The sequence below is a fragment of the Camelina sativa genome, chromosome 6, assembly GCF_030686135.1.
Source record: "Camelina sativa cultivar CO46 ecotype springtype chromosome 6, ASM3068613v1".
Lineage (NCBI taxonomy): Eukaryota > Viridiplantae > Streptophyta > Magnoliopsida > Brassicales > Brassicaceae > Camelina > Camelina sativa.
The window spans coordinates 25,764,800-25,787,101 of NC_141885.1; the positions used below are offsets into that span (position 1 = coordinate 25,764,800).

The 22,302-nt window shown below is 37.8% G+C and overlaps 5 protein-coding genes and 1 pseudogene across 14 annotated transcripts; 5 read left to right on the forward strand and 1 right to left on the reverse strand.

Annotated features, from left to right (window-relative positions):
* The first annotated feature begins 378 nt into the window (after positions 1-378).
* Positions 379-1,227, forward strand: LOC104793097 (tryptophan synthase alpha chain, chloroplastic-like). Its single transcript, XM_087454768.1, has 4 exons — positions 379-486; positions 572-649; positions 744-803; positions 897-1,227. The coding sequence occupies exons 1-4, from the start codon at positions 394-396 to the stop codon at positions 1,029-1,031; spliced, it is 366 nt and encodes a 121-aa protein (XP_087310894.1). The 5' UTR covers positions 379-393; the 3' UTR covers positions 1,032-1,227.
* Positions 1,228-1,357: 130 nt separating this feature from the next.
* On the forward strand, positions 1,358-5,719 carry LOC104793098 (insulin-degrading enzyme-like 1, peroxisomal). 3 transcript variants are annotated; one of them, XM_087454766.1, is made up of 9 exons: positions 3,107-3,185; positions 3,884-3,945; positions 4,023-4,127; positions 4,240-4,441; positions 4,517-4,725; positions 4,896-5,020; positions 5,099-5,150; positions 5,235-5,321; positions 5,426-5,719. In XM_087454766.1, exons 4-9 carry the CDS (start codon positions 4,297-4,299, stop codon positions 5,546-5,548), a joined length of 741 nt encoding a protein of 246 aa, XP_087310892.1. In that variant the 5' UTR covers positions 3,107-3,185; positions 3,884-3,945; positions 4,023-4,127; positions 4,240-4,296; the 3' UTR covers positions 5,549-5,719. The 3 variants fall into 3 exon arrangements, with proteins under 3 accessions (XP_087310891.1, XP_087310890.1, XP_087310892.1); XM_087454765.1 differs by lacking the exons at positions 4,517-4,725; positions 4,896-5,020; positions 5,099-5,150; positions 5,235-5,321; positions 5,426-5,719 and adding an exon at positions 1,358-3,022 and having other exon boundaries at positions 3,105-3,185; positions 4,240-4,284; XM_087454764.1 differs by lacking the exons at positions 4,517-4,725; positions 4,896-5,020; positions 5,099-5,150; positions 5,235-5,321; positions 5,426-5,719 and having other exon boundaries at positions 1,358-3,185; positions 4,240-4,284.
* A 139-nt stretch (positions 5,720-5,858) lies between these two features.
* LOC104793101 (putative glycosyltransferase STELLO1) lies at positions 5,859-8,877 on the forward strand. Its single transcript, XM_087454763.1, has 3 exons — positions 5,859-7,925; positions 8,003-8,129; positions 8,214-8,877. Exons 1-3 carry the CDS (start codon positions 6,217-6,219, stop codon positions 8,688-8,690), a joined length of 2,313 nt encoding a protein of 770 aa, XP_087310889.1. The 5' UTR covers positions 5,859-6,216; the 3' UTR covers positions 8,691-8,877.
* Positions 8,864-11,530, reverse strand: LOC104793100 (protein N-terminal glutamine amidohydrolase). 3 transcript variants are annotated; one of them, XR_015559922.1, is made up of 7 exons: positions 10,622-11,530; positions 10,263-10,451; positions 9,885-10,031; positions 9,688-9,765; positions 9,476-9,606; positions 9,230-9,354; positions 8,864-9,150 (listed from the first exon to the last, which is right to left on the reverse strand). XR_015559922.1 is itself a non-coding variant. In XM_087454767.1 (7 exons), the coding sequence occupies exons 2-7, from the start codon at positions 10,328-10,330 to the stop codon at positions 8,993-8,995; spliced, it is 666 nt and encodes a 221-aa protein (XP_087310893.1). In that variant the 5' UTR covers positions 10,331-10,451; positions 10,622-11,459; the 3' UTR covers positions 8,864-8,992. The 3 variants fall into 3 exon arrangements, 2 of the variants coding, with proteins under 2 accessions (XP_087310893.1, XP_010517678.2); XM_087454767.1 differs by having other exon boundaries at positions 9,926-10,031; positions 10,622-11,459; XM_010519376.3 differs by lacking the exon at positions 10,622-11,530 and having other exon boundaries at positions 9,926-10,031; positions 10,263-10,561.
* LOC104699390 (tRNA-uridine aminocarboxypropyltransferase A pseudogene) lies at positions 10,642-11,595 on the forward strand (annotated as a pseudogene).
* A 2,290-nt stretch (positions 11,596-13,885) lies between these two features.
* On the forward strand, positions 13,886-21,279 carry LOC104773969 (villin-2). 6 transcript variants are annotated; one of them, XM_087454770.1, is made up of 25 exons: positions 14,073-14,319; positions 14,466-14,693; positions 14,869-14,975; positions 15,134-15,233; positions 15,364-15,432; positions 15,532-15,768; positions 15,862-16,039; positions 16,192-16,324; positions 16,487-16,646; positions 16,739-16,889; positions 16,981-17,081; positions 17,173-17,331; positions 17,715-17,783; positions 17,858-17,926; positions 18,019-18,156; positions 18,344-18,472; positions 18,621-18,768; positions 18,888-18,898; positions 18,979-19,119; positions 19,206-19,331; positions 19,515-19,577; positions 19,682-19,783; positions 20,238-20,502; positions 20,575-20,792; positions 20,889-21,279. In XM_087454770.1, the coding sequence occupies exons 3-25, from the start codon at positions 14,920-14,922 to the stop codon at positions 21,000-21,002; spliced, it is 2,937 nt and encodes a 978-aa protein (XP_087310896.1). In that variant the 5' UTR covers positions 14,073-14,319; positions 14,466-14,693; positions 14,869-14,919; the 3' UTR covers positions 21,003-21,279. The 6 variants fall into 6 exon arrangements, 2 of the variants coding, with proteins under 2 accessions (XP_087310895.1, XP_087310896.1); XM_087454769.1 differs by lacking the exon at positions 14,466-14,693 and having other exon boundaries at positions 13,890-14,319; XR_015559924.1 differs by lacking the exon at positions 18,888-18,898 and having other exon boundaries at positions 18,621-18,783.
* Positions 21,280-22,302: the final 1,023 nt, after the last annotated feature.

The following is a 22,302-nucleotide window of genomic DNA, read 5'->3' on the forward strand; positions in this document are numbered from 1 at the left end:
TCTCATCCCACGGCTTAGAGACTCGGGGTGGTCCCATCACCGGCGGCCGAATCCGGCTCGACAGACTTGTTCGTAGCTCGTTCCCTGGCAACCTTACTCGCAATCATCTCATATATGGCATTCTTGACGCAAAGAATACCCTCCTTGCTAAACCTCGTAGATGTGACGTTCGTGAAGGCGAGACGCTGATCCTCTTCTTGTTCCTTCCGCTTGTTTTCCATAAACAAAAGCAGTTTGGAAAACAGGTAAATCAACAGGAGCATACAATATATGTACTTGAAGTTCATCTTCTTCTTGTTTGTCTATACATGTGTTTTGCTGGATCTACCTCTATCTATGTTGTTATTCGGCTTTCTGTATCTTTGCCTTTTTAGTAAAACATAACTTTGCTCAATGTTTGTAATCAAGGTCTTACTCACTACACCAACCACGCCAACAGAGCGAATGAAGCGAATTGTTGACGCATCAGAAGGATTTATTTACCTAGTAAGATCCCTCTCTCTCTTTGCAGATGTTCGCATGTGTTTTCTTAATCTGAGAATGTATTGCCCCTTGTTATTGAATTTAACAGGTGAGCTCAATTGGAGTGACTGGTGCACGAGCATCTGTAAGCGGAAAGGTTCAGTCGCTCTTGAAGGATATCAAAGAGGTCTAATAACAGTATTATTTTTCTATTGTTTCTCAGTTATCTTGTATTGATGTAGAAATGCTCAAGTTGTTTAGCCATTTGTAATTCAATGCAGGCCACAGACAAGCCAGTGGCTGTTGGTTTTGGAATATCAAAGCCTGAGCATGTGAAACAGGTCCTCTAAACCTTAACAAGATTCCTAAGGCCTCTCTTATATATGTTGTCTTCATTATTGCTTCTTTGATGACTGGTTTTGGTGTGTGAACAGATAGTTGGATGGGGAGCTGATGGAGTGATCGTAGGCAGTGCAATGGTGAAGCTATTGGGGGACGCAAATTCGCCAACGGAAGGACTTAAGGAGCTTGAGAAGCTCACCAAGTCTCTCAAATCTGCTCTTCTTTGAAAAGACAAAAACACCATTTGCAGACCATATCTTAGGATTTTGTTTTTGTTTTTCCTGATTATATAAATCAATTTGTCAAATCTAGTTTGATACATTTCAAGTATGATTAAGTTATGTATGACTCAAGCCACAAACCAGTGCTCGGTTTCAAAATTTCTACATTACCCACACAGAATAATAAATACGCTACCATTGACTCATGAATATAATCAATTTTGGTTAAATAGATTACCTTGCGACCCGGTTTGGTATTCCGGTTCGAGTAAACCTGAAAAACTAGGTTCCCCAAAATTAGGTTTCTCAGAATTCGATTTTTTTTTTAATCCCGCTAAGCGCTGCTATAGCCCTAAGTGTCAGTGTCGATTCTCTGAAAAAAAAAAAAAAGCAAAAAAGAGATGAGAGGCGGAGAAGCGGCGGTAAAGAGAAGAAAGACGGTGGGTTTCGGCGGAGCGCCGCCGCCACCACCACCATCGATCGAGCAACATCGTCAACACTTCAACTCAAGAGACTCCGACGCCAGTTTCGCTAGCAGCCGTCCTTCGTCGGTCGGTTTAGGCGGCCGAGGCAACGATGACAGATCTCACCAGTCTTCAATGATTCGAGTCATCAACGCCTTCCTCTCTGCTCAATGCTTCCCGATCGTTATCCGCGGTAATCCTGTTCCTTCTGTCAAAGATATCACCGAAACCCTAAAATTCTTACTCTCCGCCTTAGATTACCCTTGCGATTCCAACAAGTGGGATGAGGATATCGTCTTCTTCCTCAGATCTCATAGCTGTCCTCATAAGATCACTAAATCTAGCCTCAAAGCTCCCAATACGCCTCACAATTGGCCTACTATTCTCGCCGTTGTTTTCTGGTTGGTCGAGCACGCTCGTCACCGTCAACATCGAGTATCAAATCCCACCTCCGTTCCCGAAGCTAACTCCATGAGTTTCTACGCGAGTCAAACCTATCTTCACTACATTCGCGGCGAGGATGATTTGGAGAATGCTTTAGATGATGAGTTTATAGGGAAATTGGACGCGGAGAAGACTAATATGGCTGAAACGATCTCTGGTTGTCACGATATGAAAGGTGAATTAGAGGCGAAACTTGAGTCGTTGAGGAGAGGTCCGTCGAAGAAAGAGTCTCTGGAGAGAGTTGAAGCCGATCTTGAGAAAGATGTGAATAAGTTTCGGACGATCGTTGTGGAGTATACTGATAGGATCCAAGCGGTGGAGAAAGCTGTGGAGGAGAAAGATAAGGAGCTCAAAGCTAAGGAAGAAGAGAGAGAGCGAATCTCTCAAGAGAATAAAGAGCTGAAGAAGTCTGTGGAGCTTCAGAACTTTAGCGCCAGAGATGTTGAGAGGATGAGAAGAGAGTTACAAGCTGTGGAGAGAGATGTTGCAGAGGCTGAAGTTGTTAGAGATGGTTGGGATCAGAAAGCTTGGGAACTCAATTCACATATTAGGAATCAGTTTCATCAGATTCAGACACTAGCCATTGATTGTAACCAAGCTCTAAGGAGACTGAAGCTTGATGATATTCAGTTTGTTGTGAAAGAGAGAGGGGAGACACCTGCTGCGGTAATGGGTGTGGATTATAAATCTGTTGTGAAGCCAGCTCTGTGTTCGTTGTACGATGGGATCAAAGGAAGCTCGGCGGAGAAGGTGGAGGAATTGATCACGTTACAACACCAGATGTCTGAAATGGCTTCGAAGATGGAATCCAAAAAGAGTCTTCTTGAGTCAGTTCAGTTGCAGATCAGTGAACTCGAAGAGAAGATGAGGTTGGTGAAGAAGGAAACTCAAGAGTTTACTACGAAATGTGACATGGAGGCAAAAACAATGGTAGAGTGTGTGAAAACGGAGGCTTTTAATCTGGAAGTGGTGGAGAAAGAAGCTGCGGAGTATTTGAAAGCTTCGGAGCTTAGTTTGCAAGAAGCAGAGAAGAAGGCTGAAGAGGAGGTCCAAGCCTGTGCTGCACAACTCTTTGCAATTATTGATAGGGTATCTAAACATAAAGAGTACATGGATTCGAAGATATCCGAGATCAAAACTGGTGTTGCTAAAACTGCTAGGTCTGTTGCAGAGATATATAAAGCGAGCTTCAAGAAGCACCATGGTATCTAGGGATTGGATGGCATTGACTGATCCAAGAGTTTGTTAAAGCGTGAGTAATTCATATCTATTGTTGCTTAATTTTGTCAAATAGTCGTATTTGCATTAACGTGGTACTCTATGTATAAGATTGGATTGGTCATCATTTTTTTTAATCAGCTTCATAAGAATTTCTTTGGCATATGCATGATGCATCAGAGAGGATAATTGAACTATGCTTTTTTGTCGGCTAATTGAACTATGCTAGTATAGAAAAGTACACAGATTCCAATATTCACAATGTTTACTCCAGAGAATTATTATAACCAAGTTACTCAGGATTTCCAAGAAAGAACTAGTACCTTGATTTACCTATTAGCTTCACTTAGAGATGACATAGAGTCTTCTTGTGTAACCTCTTTTGGTTCCCACTTTCTTCAATCTTACGAGTGTGTCGTGAATATCTTGTTGTAACTACTAGTCTTCTCTTGTACCATGAAAGTTTCTGGTGTACCATGGTAGTGCCGCTATGTAGCTGATCCGTTTGTCTCATTCATACTATTTCCATATTACATGCTGTCGATTGAGCATTTCTTGTACCTTTTGACAATGTCATTCATACTTTCGAGTTTTCTGCTTTGTTTTGCATCTTCGCCGTATGTCTTGAAGACAAACGAAGAGTAGTATAAATAAGTAAAATAAAATGACTGAGTACAAAGCTTCTATTTTGATGAAACTGTCCCATTATTCTTTACTTTTTTCATGTTGTAGCTTATTATGCACAAGTTGCTGGTCTTTACTATGGAGTGAGCCTTTCGGACAATGGTTTCGAGGTGAGTTTGACATTTACCACATGTTATACTGAATTCTTTTTCTCTTCTGTTTTCTGAGTACCTGTATTTGTTCCCAGTTGACCCTTCTTGGTTATAATCACAAATTGAGGATATTGTTGGAAACTGTTGTTGCAAAGATAGCAAATTTTGAAGTAAAACCTGACCGATTTGCTGTTATCAAGGTAACCATGTCAGACTTCGTCCCTTTTTATAACTCCACTTAATAGTTGAACGTCCGTCTGCTGTACCAGAATGATTGAATCTGTGTTATTCTGTTTCCGTATCCATTACTAGGAAACTGTCACAAAGGAGTATCAAAATTACAAATTTCGACAGCCATATCACCAAGCAATGTATTACTGCTCACTGATATTACAAGATCAAACCTGGCCTTGGACAGAGGAACTGGATGTCCTCTCTCATATGGAAGCTGAAGACGTAGCTAAGTTTGTTCCAATGTTGTTATCAAGGACATTTATTGAGTGTTATATAGCAGGTATCAACATTTTGCTGGGACGTTTTCTGTTTTTGTCCGTCTTTGGTGTTCGTATACTCATATACTTCATTTCAGGTAATGTGGAGAATAAGGAAGCTGAGTCAATGGTCAATCATATTGAAGATGTTCTTTTTAATGAACCAAAACCGATTTGCCGACCTTTGTTCCCATCCCAGCACCTCACTAACAGGGTTGTCAAGCTCGAAAATGGAATGAAGTATTTCTACCACCAAGATGGCTCAAACCCCAGTGATGAAAATTCTGCGCTAGTGCACTATATTCAGGTAATTCCTTGTTCAGATTTAGAAGGCAGCTTTGAAATCATTTCTTGGTATTTACCGTTTTTTACGTCTTCTTTGGAGTTTGTTCGTGTAGATCTCGGTGTTATCTTAGAACATATTTCCCGAGATCTCATATTGTTTTGGCTAACTGTAACGTTGGTTGCCACAAACAGGTTCATAGAGATGACTTTGCCATGAATATTAAACTTCAGTTATTCGGTCTTGTTGCAAAGCAAGCCACCTTTCATCAACTTAGAACAGTCGAGCAACTTGGTTATATCACTGCACTTGCTCAGAGGTACACTGAAATTGTCCTTGTGTTTCCTAATATAATCCCCTGAATTCTGTTTAATCGCGTTTTTTTTTTATTACTTAGGAACGATTCTGGCATTTACGGTGTACAGTTCATTATCCAGTCCTCAGTTAAGGTACCAAAACATTCAGCCATCTCTGTCATATTTCTAATTAAGGCTCATATCCTTAAATTGCTAGAGGGTATAAATCTTCAATAGGGCCCTGGACATATTGATTCGAGGGTGGAGTCATTACTGAAGAACTTTGAGAGTAAACTTTACGAGATGAGTGATGAGGATTTCAAAGTAAGATTGGTCAAGTAGTTAGTGATATTTCTCAGTTAATCTAGCTATGCAATATGATTATTCAACCAAAGCTATTAACTGATATGAATTACGCGTTTCCCTAGAGCAATGTAACAGCTCTAATAGACATGAAGCTTGAAAAACACAAGAACTTGAAGGAGGAATCCCGGTTTTACTGGCGAGGGATTCAAAGTGGAACACTCAAATTTAAAGAGGCAGAGTCATAATGATTTAAAAATAAAAACGTTGTCGTAAATATAGTAAAAGTAGTACTGCCATCCTCATAAAAAAAAATGTTAGTTTGTATCTTTTTTTCTTTTTTATCTGTTAGTTTGTATCTATTTTCTGTTGTAAAAATTGATTAATAAGTGAATAAATAAAAACATCAAAGTGGAAAATTCGTTAGTACTTAGATCCCAACACTAGTAAATTTCATCCTCGTACTCTATAGTATATTTTACTATTTCTATAGTATGTTTAACTCTTTAAGTAAATAAGCATTAAACAATTTAGCGCAATTTTATTAATGTTGTTATTACAGACAGCTTTGCTTCATGTGATGGCTTGCCTGGTGGGTCCCACCGTGAACACTACAGCAAGAATTACTGTTTAGTTGTCTCTTTGGTGAGATAATAAAGAAAAAAAAAACCCAAAAAAAAGAGATTTTGCAATTTGCAAATTTGCTTTCCAGAGACTCAGACTTCGCTTTCCAAATTCAGAGCTCTCTCTTTTTGCCATTGCATTCAAGCTTAAGCAACGTCAGTTCCAACCAGCAACAACAACAACAACTACCGCATTACATCATTCACTTGCCAGACAAAAAATCTCAAATTTTTGAGTTTCACAAATCTCAGGTTCTGATTTAGAAGTTTTTGGGGGATCCCTCTTTGATCCGATGTTGGTTCAGGATCGTGCGGCGCCGTCTCCTGCCAAGCCGCCGAAATCTCAGATCAGAGAATTAGCTACTCATCAACAGATCCGACGACGATTCAGTGAACCCAAAAACCTAGATTTCTCGACTTGTTTCTCTGAGAATCTCACCAGAATCGCTGTCTTCTCTCTCTTTACCGTCACCATAGTTGCTTTCTTCTTCCTCTACAACACCACCGACACTGCTTCTCTCCTCTGTTTCCAGTCTCAGTCAACTCAGTCTCTTCAATCTCTCTCTCGCCCTCAAATCAACTGGAATTCGATCCGTGTCCTCCCCAAGACCTCCCCTTACGCTAATTTCCTTACTGAGAAATGGATTGTGGTGTCGGTGACCAAGTACCCAACTGAGGAGCTCAAGAGTCTGGTGAAGATTCGTGGTTGGCAGGTTCTGGCGATTGGTAACTCGGCGACCCCCAAGGACTGGACTCTTAAAGGTTCAATCTTTTTGTCTCTCGATGCTCAAGCTGAATTGGGTTTTCGAGTTTTAGATCACTTGCCTTATGATTCTTTCGTTAGGAAGAGCGTCGGTTACTTGTTCGCGATACAGCACGGTGCCAAGAAGATCTACGACGCGGATGATCGTGGTCAAGTGATTGATGGAGATTTAGGGATGCATTTTGACGTTGAGTTAGTTGGTAAAGATTCTAAGCAAGAACCGATTTTGCAGTACAGTCATGAGAACCCCAATAGGACTGTGGTTAATCCTTATATACATTTCGGGCAACGTTCTGTTTGGCCTAGAGGTTTGCCATTAGAGAATGTAGGTGAGGTTAACCATGAGGAGTATTACACTGAGGTTTTAGGTGGTAAGCAGTTTATACAGCAAGGGATTTCAAACGGTTTACCTGATGTTGATTCTGTGTTTTACTTCACCAGGAAAACGACTTTAGAGGCCTTTGATATTAAGTTCGATGAACATGCTCCTAAAGTGGCTTTACCTCAAGGTGTAATGGTGCCTGTTAACTCGTTTAACACTCTTTACCATTCGTCTGCCTTTTGGGGGTTAATGCTTCCTGTTTCCGTTAGTTCTATGGCTTCTGATGTGTTGAGAGGTTACTGGGGACAAAGGCTTTTGTGGGAGCTTGGTGGTTATGTTGCTGTTTATCCACCTACAGCTCACCGGTTTGATAGAATCGAGGCTTACCCTTTTGCTGAGGAGAAGGATCTTCATGTCAATGTTGGTCGTTTAATTGATTTTTTACTTGTTTGGAGATCAGACAAGCATAGTTTCTTTGAGACGATCCTTGATTTGAGCTTTGCTATGGCTGAAGAAGGTTTTTGGACCGAACAGGATGTGAAATTTACAGCTGCCTGGCTTCAGGATTTGATTGCTGTTGGGTACCAACAGCCGAGATTGATGTCGTTGGAACTGGATCGCCCGCGAGCGAGTATTGGTCATGGGGATAGAAAAGAGTTTGTTCCTCGGAAGTTGCCTTCGGTTCATCTTGGGGTTGAGGAGACTGGCACAGTGAGCACTGAGATAGGAAACTTGATTAGGTGGAGGAAGAATTTTGGTAATGTAGTGCTTGTTATGTTCTGTAGTGGTCCTGTTGAACGCACTGCTCTCGAGTGGAGGTTACTTTACGGACGGATATTCAAAACCGTTGTGATATTGTCTTCTCAGAAAAACTCGGATCTTTATGTGGAAGAAGCCAAACTCGACCACATTTACAAGTAAGAATTGCTCAAGATTACTATATATGTTGGTTAAATTCAAGCTTCTGACAGTAAGTTTTGTATGTATATTTCAGGCATCTACCGAAGATATTTGATCGATACAGCAGCGCAGAAGGATTTTTGTTTGTTGAAGATGATACAGTTCTCAATTACTGGAATCTACTTCAAGCTGACAAGTCTAAGATTTGGACTACAGACAAGGTACATACAACAACACTCTCATCAAATTGTCACCTTTTTCTTCGTTATCTCAAGGAAGCTTACTGTTGTAAACCAATCATTTAGGTATCAAAGTCATGGACATCAGTGAAACCGACCGGGAACTCTGATTGGTTTTTTCTACAAGCCGAGCTAGTGAAGAACACTGTAAGTACGATGCCAGCTCATTTCCAAGTGAACTACAAGGACGCCACCAAGAACAATCATGAGACCTTAACGGTATGCAGTTCAGAGGTATTCTACGTGCCCAAACGACTCGTAACCGACTTTATCGATCTTGTTGATCTCGTGGGCGATATGGACTTGCATTACAAAGTGGCTGTGCCAATGTTCTTCTTGTCAATGGATTCGCCTCAGAATTTTGATCCGGTTCTTGGTTCCATGGTATATAAGAGGAAATCAGCTTCGTTTAACACTTCTTCGAGTCTTTATTCTGCTAAAGCACCTGCGGTTCACCCATGGAGCATATCAAGCGAACAAGATTTCATAAAATTGGTTCAGCAAATGGCTGAGGGTGACCCGCTTCTGATGGAACTGGTATGATGGGCTCAGGGTATAGAGTTTGCAGTAATGCAATGATAGAAACAAAGTTATACAAAGATGTGTCTTTGATTCATTTCTCATTGGTTCCCTTTTCAGAATTTTTTTCTTCTGGGGGTTGTGGAGTAAGTCATGTAATGTTCCATTGTAACCAAACGTTTTGTGAGTGTATAATGTTTTCCCTCAAAAATCAGTCTCTGCTTCATCAATGAATACAAAAACAAATGTTTGAGACAGCTGGAAACAAGGCTGAATTAAAGAGTTATGACACAGTTTTGACCCCACAAAGAAAAGACATTGGCATATTAAGGAAGCTTGGTGAAAAGATCCTGAAGTTGAGTGTGGCTCACCACCACGCCAAGTTTCTGAGAAATTGCCGTTCTCACTGTTTCAGGGTCCAAGTTCGACAATGTATCCGCACCGCTTATGGCAATGTACTCGCTCAAATTATGCAAGATTCCATCTTAAGAAGCAAGAAACAAACGAGCTGAGGAAATGAATATGGTTGATGAAAGGGTGACAACTGAGAAGTTACATCTTACCTTGGGCAACAATGGGTTCGTAGGGTGGAGGTTGAGCAGTCCAACTTCCATCAGGTTCTTTCATGTGTCTTCTATCAGAAGCAAAGTGCTTAAAGAACAGAGGAGCATGCACAACACGGAAGAACCTGATCTCAACCAAACAAAAAAAAAGAAAAAACCAGCTACATTAAAAAAAGTTGAATTTTCCCAGCTAAATCTATACTGAAGAAGAAACACTTTCAATCTTGACATGCCTGAAAAGATTACCTCTGGTACTCTGCGTAAAGCTGAAAAGATGGCTGGATAGTTTCGGTCACATATGAGGTTAAGGGTGAAGGGAACGGCAAAGTCGAATCAAGATCCCACACCAAAGGCTGAGAATCACTTTCTTTCTTCCTCTGTTCACGCAAATACAAAAACCAAAATCAAGTTTGATTCTAAGAAAAAAACATCACTGGCTCAGACATTATGATATTAACCTGGACACATATGACATGATAATCCCACAGTACAATCCCATCAGCTCTGCGACTAGCTTTCTGATGCCATAGTGGAACCTACAAGAACAGTTAATCAACATATCAATAATGGACATCACAACATACACACACTCTGATTACCAACCGAGCACATTCGAATAACACTGAAACAAGACCAAACATAATAAATTACCTACAGTGGAACAAAGGTTATTTTTATAAGAGAAACATGGCTTGCCTGCTTCTTCTCATTCGAGATAAAAACAACGAAGAGATCAGAACCCGTTGAATCCGCTACACCATTCTCGCACAACATCTTGCAGAGCAGATACACGTTCTCTTCACTACAGAAACAAAAAAAATCAACATCTTTTATCTTTGTGTTCTAGTTCTACCAATAAGGCAAAATAATCACCAAAGACAGAAAATTCTCCAAAATAGAAACAAAATCAGCCAACTACAACCCTCTGACAAGGGTTTCCTAGATTCAGAAATCACATAAAACATGTAGAAGGTGCCGTTCTATAAGCCTAAATCTATGGAGAATTTTGTTTGTAAAAGAAGAAGAACAATACCAGTAATAAGGAGTGTGCTGGAAACGAGTGGCCTCCATTGCAACAAGTTCCGAAGTGACGCTGGACATTTCTTCTTTGGATTTGAATTAGTGTGATTTCTCTTATTTTGTATACTTCCACAAACTTTGATCATCTAATCGTCAAAACGGGAAAAAGTGGTCGCGGTATAATTGGGAAAGTGGTGACTGCCTGACCGGAGAAGAAACAGAGAATTAAACAAAAAAAAAAAAAAAAAAAAAAAAAGAACGCAAAACGACGCCGTATCCTTGATAAACCAAACAACGACATAGTGAATTGATTAAACCACGTCCGTTTAGGTTTATTCAATTTCGTATTAAAATTAGATTCGGTCGCATTACGACTGAGAAGAGCAGTGACGATGGAGGAAGACGCGAATCATCGTGGCCGGCAGATCTGCAACAGCTGCGATCGACCAAATCCGATCTGTCTCTGCCACGTCATACCGACTGATCCAATCCCGACGAATACAGAGATCATCATCGTCCACCATCCACACGAGTCACGCCACAAGCTCAACACGACACCTCTCCTCACCAAATCCTTACGAAACGTCACCAGAATCCCCACCCGCCGTCTCCGCCGTCATCACATCTCCTCCGCCGGAGAAACCTCGGTCTCATCACCATCACCACCAACAACAACAATCTACCTCTTCCCTTCTTCTCCTTCCTCTCCCGCCGTCACAATATCCGAATTCAAATCCCTAAATCAACGCGACATCTCAAACCCTCCGCCGCTGAGACTCATCGTATTCGACGCGACGTGGAAACACGCGAGTGAGATGGTGAAAGCTAGCGAAGAGGTTCTAAGAGAAGCAGGAGCGGTTAGAGTGTGTTTGGATACGGGAATAGACGCATCCGTGAGCGGAGGAACCATCTACGACTCGGAGCTTGTGTTGAGGAAAGAACCATTCGGAGGATGTGTGACTACGGCGGAGGCAGTAGCACGGTGCTTGGGAGCTATCGAACCGGACGGTGAAGAAATCGAGAGGAAGCTGATTAGTGTATTGAAAGAGATGGTGAGGTTACAATCTAAGTTCTTGAAGCCCATGAATCCAAGACCTAAGTTATTGAAGAAGAGATTACAGATTCAGCAAACCACTTGAACAAGAATGAATGAATTGAGTTTTTAGCTCTATCGTATTATTATTACATTAGTCCATTCTAGTAGTAGTAACTCGTTGCAATCAAACAATTAGGTGAATTTCTCAAATTTATTCACATTTGGAGTTAACAAAGTCAATCAGTGACTCTTTTTGTGGAACGGATCAAACTTTTATAACTCAATAAAAGAAGAAAAACATTGAGAGACATGGGACCTTCTTCCATGTGAAGTGAGAAAGTCATGGACTGTTTTGTGATCATATATAACTTTTGGGGAATTTATAAATGAAGGTGACACCTTTTTTAATTACACACTCACTCACTGACTCACATGATATGTTTCTAGGCTTTTCAGCCCCGGTGTTTTATTATTCTTAAAGCACATATATAGTACTATTTTTAATCATCAATACCGTTTTCTATAGATTCGTATCCCTTTTTGTGGTCCATATACGAATTTGGGATCAAAATAAGTCCGAGTCACTATTCCATGGAGTCGTTTCTGTGTGGTATATATGGTTAGAATGTTAGTTTATGATGACTATAAAATGGATAACAAAATATATTGTTGGTTGCTAATCCACAGTGGCGGATCTAGGGGAGAAAGTTATATAAGGCACTAGCCATATGTAACTAGCAAAAATGTAGCATAAGGAATGTGGGAAGGTAAAACATTTAGAAAAAAATGGAAAAATATGGTATCAAGGGGGATCGAACCCTTCTCCCAAGTTATAACATAAGGCACATTTAGCCAATTGAGCTAAAATTTATTATAATACATGTATCAATTAAAAATCTTTAAGACTTAGTATAGGGCACGTGCCTTTACCTTACTACAACGTAGATCCGCCCCTGCTAATCGATATTTTTGGTTATTGTCACTATAACTTCAAAGCAAACATTATCTATATTACGTAAGAAAAAATCATCACAAATATATCCTGATTTCGGAACTAGAGAAAATTCTGAATCAAAAAGATCAAAACTTAGTAGGTAAGAAAAAAAAGATTAAATTAACTGCTAAGTTACGATTCCAACTTGGTACGTTTAGTTTAGGTTACATGTTACTTAATTACATCTACTTTATTTATTTTACGTTTTTTTTTCTTTATGATTGAGTGACCTTCAATTCTAATTTTTATTAATTTCTTGATGGTGGTAGTACAAGTTATATTAACTTTGAATGTTTTCGATTTTTCTTTGTTTGTTTACGTGAAGTTGACCCCGGCAACACACAATGATCAAGTATCGTAAGTGTTTTTAACAGCTTAAGACTTTCGTTGATGAATTGTGGATAGATTGCAAGGTGAGTTTAGATTCTACTTATAATGTGCATGATTCAAAGTCTGTTATATATATCATATATGGTGTACCATCGGCAGTTGACCCTCGGTGATGTGTATATAAGCTAATTTTTCTAGTACTTCTTATGTGTGGTTGAGACTCTGAAGTCTCAACTTGAGAGGTTTCAAGCGTATCATTTACGAATTACTCTCAAAATGTGGTAGATTTTGTATATTTTAGAAACTTTACTTAAAAATAAGGCTGTTCTACATTGTATCAGTATTATTATGATTGTTCTTTTTTTGTTTGTTGTTGTTGTTGTGTGTAAAAGAGTATATATCATTACGAAGAAATACTATAGTATACATTAGTTTTTATATACGGAAATTAAAGTGTTCTTATCCTTCAAAAGAAGGATTTCAATCGTGAAAATCACATGCTAAAAAAAAAAGGACATCGTGTCATGCTGAAATATCGAAATAATGAGACCAATCTCTCCACCAACAATACTTTTTCCTTGTCCAACATTCTATAATAATAAATGTGTATAACGCATTGCCTTGGGATAGTTTTGTATGTGTGATTTGGTGATATCCTCAGTGTCCTACGACGATTGCCCTTAATTTTACCTATGTAGTATTTTTTTTTTTTTTTTTTTTGACATCACCTATGTAGTATCTTTTCTTACAAACATTTGAATGTATCGTTATTTTGTAAAATGTTTATATATAACTAACTTTTATAAATATGGTTGGTATATAAATATTTTTTTAATAGTACTTACGTTTTTTTTTCAATTAATTATTTTTACTAACTTTAAAAGATAATCATTTAAATGCAAACAAGATTAGCTACGTTACGTTTCCAATTATAATGACTAGAAATATATATGAATATTTGTTTTGTGTATGACAATTCTTTTAATTTTGACTATTCAATGGTGAACCTAAGTATTTTTCATCATTAATACCATGTTAATTGATTTTCTTTCAATCTAAATAAGTTGGCTATTTATTTACTTTTGTAATAAATTCCAAATTTTTTTAGTAATATGTTAATGTCAAGGATGGTTTTGACTTTTTAAGTTTTGAAACTCCCAAAATTCCAAAAAACAAAGTATTAAATTTGTGTAATTAAAAAAGTGTGGTAAAAAAAAAAAAAGTAAAATCGAAAAGGCAAAAAATCAAAACAAAAACATTGGTCGGGTTGAACGACGACCGACCGGGGGGATCTAAATCTTCGCCTTAAAAATTTGACTAAGAGCGTCTTTTCCCTCAAACCTCTATCTAATCTTCTTCCTTCCGTCTTTGTCGTCGGAAGTAATTCATCAAACTCAAATCTCTCTCTCTCTCTCTCTACTGTAATAATAATAAATCTAAGAAATAAATTAAAAAAAAAAAACGTCACGAAAAAAGCATTTTAAAAAACTAAAAAGAGAGAAACGTAATAACACAACACAGCTCACCTCCTCCTTCTTTTTTTCCAATTAGTATTATTCAATTCAATCTTACCCTTTTTTTTTTTCCATTCTTCGTCTTCTTCTTCTTGTTCCCTCGTCTTCTTTGCCAGTTCTTCTTCTTCTTCTTCTTCTTCATCGTTTCGTCTCCATTTGTCCCCAGTGTCTACCATTTTTTAGATCTTCGTGCCAGGTACTTTCTTTCCACCACGGATCGATTTGACTAAATCTATGTTATGAAGGATCATCTGATTTTTTTTTCTTTTTTTTCGATTTGATCATGGTCGTCGAACCTTGCTCTGTTCTTGACGTCGATCCCTTGAATCTGAGTTTTCTCAGTTTAATTCCCTGCTGGTTGTTCTGACTCAAATCATGTTTGATCAATTCAATTTGAATATCGCAAAAGTTTTGATTTTGATTTTTGGCTGATCGAATCCCAAAGCCGTTGCGTATCTTAATCTCTCTGTAGGCTTTTTTCTGGATCATGGAAATTTTCCTTGATCACATAGCTTCCGAGATTTTTTAGATGAATGTTGCGTGATCTCATATTAGAGAATTACAGATAATGTATGTTCATTATTATTATTATATCACCAAACTGAGACAATGCTTTTTGTGTGTTTCAAGTTTTGCTTGAGATCCCCTCCCTCATCCTAGTCAATTTCAGATTTTAGATTACATTCTCAATTTTTTTTTTTTATAACTTTGTTCCGTTTTTTTTTTTTTTTTTTTGACCCAACAGGTTCATTGGTGTCTCTCTAGTAGTCTATAAGTTTTGAGTGTTCGAGACAAAATGTCTGGTTCAACAAAAGTGTTGGATCCTGCATTTCAAGGAGCTGGCCAGAAACCGTATCCTTTCAGCTACATATGAAACTTCTTTTTTTTTTCTTTGCTTTAGTATTTAGAATATCTAAGGAACCAATCTGATTTTTTTTTTTTTTTTTCTTGAGATTCCTGAATGTTTTTGGACTGTATGAGCTTGTTGAACTTTAACATTTGTTATTTAGAGGGACTGAAATCTGGAGGATCGAGAATTTCGAGGCTGTTCCAGTACCAAAGTCTGACCATGGAAAGTTCTATATGGGAGATACTTACATTGTCTTGCAGGTTTGGAATTTGACAGCTTCTTCGATATCTTCTTTCAAGACAGAGTAACAACATATGTATCACAAGTGTGCGTTCCTTTTTATTATCATCATCATTCACATTGTGTTCTGTTTATCTTCCATTTGCGCAGACAACACAAAATAAAAGTGGTGCTTATTTGTTTGATATACATTTTTGGATTGGTAAAGATACAAGTCAGGTATCAATCACCCAGACTCTTTTAACGGCTGTTTTTTTTCGAAAGAGAAGCTAAGGTGAAACAGTGTTATTGCTAACTTATGGTTTGACATTTTTTTAGGATGAAGCTGGAACTGCAGCTGTTAAAACAGTTGAACTCGATGCTGTTCTTGGAGGCCGTGCTGTCCAACACCGGGAAATTCAAGGCCATGAATCTGACAAATTCTTGTCTTACTTCAAGCCATGTATTATTCCGTTAGAGGGTGGTGTTGCCTCTGGATTCAAAACACCTGAAGAAGAGGTGTTTGAGACCAGGTTATATACCTGCAAAGGAAAACGTGCAATCCGTTTGAAGCAGGTTTTAACTTCTTGTACTCTCTTCGCATTAGAACAGTGATATCCAATCCAATGTGCATTAACTCTTCTTCTGTTCCATTTTTTTTTCCTGTAGGTTCCTTTTGCCCGCACATCGCTGAATCATGATGATGTATTTATCTTGGACACCGAAGAAAAGATCTATCAGTTCAATGGTGCAAATTCAAACATTCAGGAGAGAGCCAAAGCTTTGGAAGTCGTTCAGTATTTGAAAGACAAGTATCACGAAGGAACTTGCGATGTTGCGATTGTTGGTAAGCAAATTGCAGTCTCTTCCTTAGTTTCCCCTTAAGTCAACAAACAGTTTTTGAATGCTTAAAGAATAGGTTTGGAAGGTGGCATTGTTTACAGAGATGGTTTTATAAGATGGAAACTAATCTATATTCATACTTTGCTGGTATAACAGATGATGGAAAATTAGATACAGAATCAGATTCTGGTGCATTTTGGGTCCTCTTTGGTGGTTTTGCTCCAATCGGAAGGAAAGTTGCCAATGATGATGACATTACTCCAGAGTCAACTCCCCCTAAGCTTTATTGGTACTCGTCTTCCCTTTAATTAGAATCCTGTTTGTTAATTTCTCATTTTTTCTTTTCTATATAGTGCACGCCATTCTGCTGTAGTATCTTTTCTAACAGTTACTTAATAGAATATATTATGATAGAGTTATTGATTGATATGTTGTTACTACTTTTTTTTAGCATCGCTGATGGTAAGGTGGAACCTATAGACGGTGATCTATCCAAATCTATGCTGGAAAATACTAAATGCTACCTCTTGGACTGTGGTTCTGAGGTATTTATCTGGGTTGGCCGAGTAACTCAAGTGGATGAGAGGAAAGTTGCTAGTCAATCTGCTGAGGTAAAGAGTGGAAATCTATTAAAAAATTTCTCTGGCCTTTAGTATATCTATCTCTCAATCATGGCTTCTCACTTTTTACCTTTCATCTCCAGGATTTCCTTGCTAGTGAAAATAGGCCAAAGGCAACGCGTGTTACCCGTGTTATTCAAGGTTATGAGTCCCATTCTTTCAAGTCTAACTTTGACTCTTGGCCATCAGGCTCGGCCACTCCTGGTAACGAGGAAGGACGAGGAAAAGTTGCCGGTAAAATACCACTGTGAAACTTAAATCACTAAAAAAAACATAAACAGTCTTTTTAATCTTGACTTACTAATGGCGTTGCACAATTCTCTAGCTTTACTGAAGCAACAAGGTGTTGGGCTTAAGGGCATTGCGAAAAGTGCACCAGTGATTGAGGATATTCCACCTCTGCTTGAAGGCGGTGGAAAGTTGGAGGTCTGTTTGTCTATTTGACTTGTTATCCCTTACTTTTCACATATAGCTTTGGATCTATCCATTTTGATATTTCATTATGTCTATGTATTAGGTTTGGTACGTTAATGGTAATGCCAAGACTCCATTACCTAAAGAAGATGTTGGCAAGCTGTACTCTGGGGACTGCTATTTGGTCCTTTATACTTATCATGCTGGTGATAGAAAAGACAACTATTTCTTGTGCTGTTGGTTCGGAAAGAAAAGCAATCAGGTAATTTTAATGTAATCATAAAAAATGTGATTCTTAATCTTATAGTGTATACCTATTGTATAGTCCTCCATTTCAGTTATTTTTTCTGTTTATAACATTTTTTATATAGGCGATCTTGCTTCTTTTCCTGGTTTTTCCTTGTACTACATTTTATGGCTAAGCTCGAAATTGGTTGTGATTGTAGAAAATTAGAAATTTGTATCTTCCATATGAATGTTGAGAGTAACCAGTAAATATTTTCAAATTTTAGCTTTAAAGATTATTGGTTCCTGATGTTAGTAGTTTATTGTTATGTTAGCTCTATTAATATAGTGTCATGGATTTCAGATATTCAACTTCACTTAAGTTTAACCATCTAAAGATCTGATATCTCCCTTATTCAGGAGGACCAAGATACAGCAATTCGACTAGCGAATACAATGTCAAACTCCTTAAAAGGAAGACCCGTGCAGGTACAATTTTTTCTTTTTATTGAAAGCAATTATGAATAGTACCATAAAGATTGATTAATGGGGTATTCTTGCAGGGACGTATATACGAAGGTAAAGAGCCTCCACAATTTGTTGCCCTTTTTCAACCTATGGTGGTCCTAAAGGTATTTGTATATTATTTACAAGATGAGGGTGAAGTTGATTTCCGTTGCAAGAGTAAATACAGTGATTAATATGGTTTACATGAACTTTTTAGGGTGGTTTGAGCTCTGGGTACATAAACAGTGTGGGAGAAACAGGGTCAACAGACGAAACCTACACGCCAGAATCAATTGCACTTATTCAAGTATCTGGAACTGGAGTTCACAATAATAGGGCTGTGCAAGTTGAATCGGTACTTGCTACCTTAAGTTTCTTTCTTTATAAAGTAATAAATTTTGGTTTTCTTGTTTTTGAAATATTGCAATTTGGTAAAGGTGTGTACTTATTATTCAGCTTTCTATAAGTTGTGACTTAGGCGAAACATATTATTATTTGATTTGTTATATTGACTTGTAATTGTATTGCAATACTTCCATCAGGTGGCAACATCTTTAAACTCTTACGAATGTTTCCTTCTGCAATCTGGTACTTCCATGTTCCTCTGGCATGGAAATCAAAGTGCGCATGAACAGCTGGATTTGGCTGCTAAAGTTGCCGAATTCTTGAAGGTTATTTTCCGATAGTATTGTGTTGTTTTCAGTTTAGCTTAAATCTTACCGAATAGGTGCTTTACAGTCTTACATGGAAGTCCTAATAGAAAATGTGTTTGTTTGTAATATTTGATATATTAATCATCTTCTCTTTTCGCTAAGTCAGCCTGGGATTACTCTAAAGCATGCCAAAGAAGGAACTGAGAGCTCAACCTTTTGGTTTGCACTTGGTGGAAAACAGAATTTTACCAGCAAGAAGGCTTCCTCTGATACTGTCAGGGATCCTCACTTATTCTCATTTTCGTATAACAGAGGTGAATATTTTATATGTGGTGTTTTACTCATATTTTCACATTTATCTGAGAAGTTGAGCATTTCCAGTATTCTAACTGTATCATTCTCTTTTAAAATGTGTCTGCCTGGATCCACGCAGGAAAGTTTCAGGTGAGATATTGGCGAAATTATACAACTTTTTTTACACGAGATGCTGTTTTGCGTATTATTAACAGTATGCTCTGCAACAGGTTGAGGAGATTTACAACTTCGCTCAAGATGACCTCTTGACTGAGGATATATATTTACTTGACACCCATGCTGAAGTTTTTGTCTGGGTTGGTCACTGTGTTGAGACCAAGGAAAAGCAAACTGTATTTGAGATTGGCCAAGTAACTATTTCCTTATCAACTTTGCTTCCCGTTTAGCTTCTCTCTTCTATTTTGTACTTTTATTCATTGAGACAGTCTATGGGCAGAAATACATAGATGTTGCTGGATCCTTAGAAGGCTTGTCTCCTAAAGTTCCACTCTACAAAATCAATGAAGGGAACGAACCGTGCTTCTTCACCACTTACTTTTCTTGGGATTCCACTAAAGCTATCGTAAGATTTCTTGCCCTTGGTATATGTTCAGTTTCTATTGTTTCAGTGGCTTGAATGAAAATGTGTCTGTTATCAGTGAATTGCTAGATAGGCACTTGGTGTTGAAGACGGATTTAGCTAAGATAACTCTGATTATTGTACCTCATGGACTTTCCTTTACGTTTACCCTTTTCTATGATATAGGTACAAGGAAACTCATTCCAGAAAAAGGCAGCATTTTTATTTGGCACTCACCACGTTGTGGAGGTACTACACATTTGCAAATTCAGTTTGGTTTGGACAATGGAAAAGACACTCTTACTACTTTCCGGCTACTTGAATTCATGAGATTTTTCCTTTTTCCACTGCAGGATAAGTCTAATGGTGGGAACCAGGGACCAAGGCAAAGGGCTGAAGCACTAGCTGCCTTAAATTCTGCTTTTAATTCTTCTAGTAACAGGCCTACCTATTCGGTAAATAACTATACTCTTTACCAATGTTTCTTAGATATAAGTGAAATATCTGATCAATATTTTATTTTAGTTGGCGAAAAAAACAAAAAATGGCTTTGATTTAGTTTACCATAAGTTTACTAGAGTAATGGACACTTCAATGACCCTATTTGTACAAACCAATCTATGACCATTTAGCTGCTAAATCATCCATCTGGATCTGAACAAATTTCCAGCCTTCTAGTTCAGTCCCATCCTAAATCCAACCAAATTCAGAGAGTATAATTCTTTACAAATTTCTCAATACAATGACTTACAGATTTGTTTCAGTGTAGACTAAAGCTGCTTGAACACATAACGGGGTTCATCTTGAGTTCTTCGTTTGTTTTTAGCCGAGCCTTACCCCATTACAAATAAAGCTCTACTTTTGTATGTTTAGCAAGTCCACTTAGACAGTCTTCCACTTTAACTGCAGAGCCAGGACAGATCAAGCGAAAGTCACGACGGCCCAAGACAGAGAGCTGAAGCTTTAGCCGCCTTGTCATCTGCATTCAATTCTTCTTCATCATCAACTAAATCGCCTCCACCACCAAGGCCAGTGGGGACAAGTCAGGCTTCACAGAGAGCAGCAGCAGTGGCTGCTCTCTCTCAAGTACTTGTTGCGGAGAATAAGAAATCACCTGATACCTCTCCTACAAGAAGATCTACCAGCTCCAACCCAGCAGATGACACCCCTCTGAGTAAGTTTTTCTCCTTGAATCCACGTTTTAAACTTCGATAACACAATTGACTAATACTGTCTTCATCCGCAGCGGAAGAAAAAGATGAAGCAGTGGCTTCAGAAGTAGATGTGCATGAGGCCAAGGAAGAAGAGGAAGTTTCACCTGCAGCAGATGAACCAGAAGCAAAGCAGGAAACAGAAGAGCAAGGAGATTCTGAAATAGATACAAGTGGAGCAACTTTCACTTATGAACAGCTGAGAGCTAAATCTGAGAACCCAGTGACTGGAATCGATTTCAAACGTAGAGAGGTGAGTAAGTTAGTTAGCTACTAGGAGATGGAATCACTCTTGTCTATTACTTAACTAACTTGCTGTTTCTTGTTGTTGTGGTCAATTTACTACAAGGCTTATCTATCTGAGGAAGAGTTCCAAAGTGTGTTTGGGATGGAGAAAGAAGCATTCAACAACTTACCACGTTGGAAGCAAGATCTGCTTAAGAAGAAATTCGACTTATTCTAGCGAGTGTTCATGGTTTTATGTGGATCAGTCAAATTTTTGTTGGTTTGAAGAGTGTTTTTTGCTTGGCTCATTAATATTTCTCTCTTGGGTTGGTTTGGGTTTGATTCTTTATATTTTCTTACAGCACAATGAAGTGTCTTTGTAGTGATTGATGATCATATATTGTAATGAACTGTTTTACCCAAGACAGATTTGGTGATTGTGGGTAACATAAATTCTTTGATTTGGATTCTTCCATTGTTGTGACTATTTAAGATCATGTCTAGTTGTACAATCAGATCATCAGATGCTTTATTTTCATTGTTTTATGCATGTTTGTGAATTACGAGAGGTTTTGGTTATGATGTCTATTATTCAAGACAGTTTTGTGATGATGATTGGTGTATTTTTAATAGTTGTTTTTATTCATCACAAACAATGTGTTTTTACTCATGACAGCATAAACGAGAGATTTTTTTTTACGCAAAAAAAATTATTAGTTTTGGTTATTTCTCAAAAACCAATCCTACCCGAAACAAAAGAAAGTCATAAATGAACTCACTTGTAAAGTCATCCGATTCGAGCTCTTTAAACGTGAGAACTCAACCATGGATAATAAATAGCTCGTTTATTATCTTTTCTAAACAGGAAAACTGTAAAAAAAAAAAAAAAAAAAAAAAAAAACATGAACTTACCAAAAGTGGTAAAAAAATCATGAAAAACTAGAGCTGCATTTGATTGCATCCATGGAAGCTCTTTCTTAGAGCTCATAAGGAAACTGATAAAGAGACCATTAAGGATATATCGTTGAAATTTTTTATTTATTTATTTTGATCAAAATTTTCATTTTCCGTTGATTACTTATTTAATTTGTTTTCTTAAATAAGACATATGGAAAGTATGGGCCTTATGGACCAATTCATTAATTAAAAACAAATGACATCATTCACCAAAGCAACAACATAAACAAACATTTAAACATAAATGTAGGAAAAATCAGCAGTTAACTAGTTGTTGATGTATTGTGTGCTGCTGACAAAAATATAAATAATATGCAAATTTAAATTCATTTATGACTCATTTCATAATTTAATTGATCAGTTGACACATTTTTCAATCATGTTAATTACACACAATACTAGTACATATTTTGTTTATTTCGATTTGAGACTTGATAAATTGTCGAATTATCATTTATCTTTTATATATTTATATATTTGAGGAGCATACCAAAATATATGTTTGGGTCTCAAGAAAATGAGAATAGACAAACATGCTTGTGGACCAAGAACATTAATACATATTTTTTTGGTCAAAAAAA

What these genes read in the sequence shown, in the direction of transcription:
- LOC104793097 (XM_087454768.1), top strand. Translation starts at nt 394, where the DNA reads ATGTTTGTAATCAAGGTCTTACTCACTACACCAACCACGCCAACAGAG. An exon ending in CAGAAGGATTTATTTACCTA is followed by an intron (nt 487 to 571) that starts GTAAGATCCCTC and finishes TGAATTTAACAG; the next exon opens with GTGAGCTCAATTGGAGTGAC. An exon ending in TCTTGAAGGATATCAAAGAG is followed by an intron (nt 650 to 743) that starts GTCTAATAACAG and finishes AATTCAATGCAG; the next exon opens with GCCACAGACAAGCCAGTGGC.
- LOC104793098 (XM_087454764.1), top strand. Translation starts at nt 1,427, where the DNA reads ATGAGAGGCGGAGAAGCGGCGGTAAAGAGAAGAAAGACGGTGGGTTTC.
- LOC104793101 (XM_087454763.1), top strand. Translation starts at nt 6,217, where the DNA reads ATGTTGGTTCAGGATCGTGCGGCGCCGTCTCCTGCCAAGCCGCCGAAA. An exon ending in AAACTCGACCACATTTACAA is followed by an intron (nt 7,926 to 8,002) that starts GTAAGAATTGCT and finishes TGTATATTTCAG; the next exon opens with GCATCTACCGAAGATATTTG. An exon ending in AGATTTGGACTACAGACAAG is followed by an intron (nt 8,130 to 8,213) that starts GTACATACAACA and finishes CCAATCATTTAG; the next exon opens with GTATCAAAGTCATGGACATC.
- LOC104793100 (XM_087454767.1), bottom strand. Translation starts at nt 10,330, where the DNA reads ATGTCCAGCGTCACTTCGGAACTTGTTGCAATGGAGGCCACTCGTTTC. An exon ending in CTTTACGCAGAGTACCAGAG is followed by an intron (nt 9,355 to 9,475) that starts GTAATCTTTTCA and finishes GGTTGAGATCAG; the next exon opens with GTTCTTCCGTGTTGTGCATG. An exon ending in CGAACCCATTGTTGCCCAAG is followed by an intron (nt 9,151 to 9,229) that starts GTAAGATGTAAC and finishes TTGCTTCTTAAG; the next exon opens with ATGGAATCTTGCATAATTTG.
- LOC104773969 (XM_087454769.1), top strand. Translation starts at nt 14,920, where the DNA reads ATGTCTGGTTCAACAAAAGTGTTGGATCCTGCATTTCAAGGAGCTGGC. An exon ending in AGGACGAGGAAAAGTTGCCG is followed by an intron (nt 16,890 to 16,980) that starts GTAAAATACCAC and finishes ACAATTCTCTAG; the next exon opens with CTTTACTGAAGCAACAAGGT. An exon ending in AACCTATGGTGGTCCTAAAG is followed by an intron (nt 17,927 to 18,018) that starts GTATTTGTATAT and finishes TGAACTTTTTAG; the next exon opens with GGTGGTTTGAGCTCTGGGTA.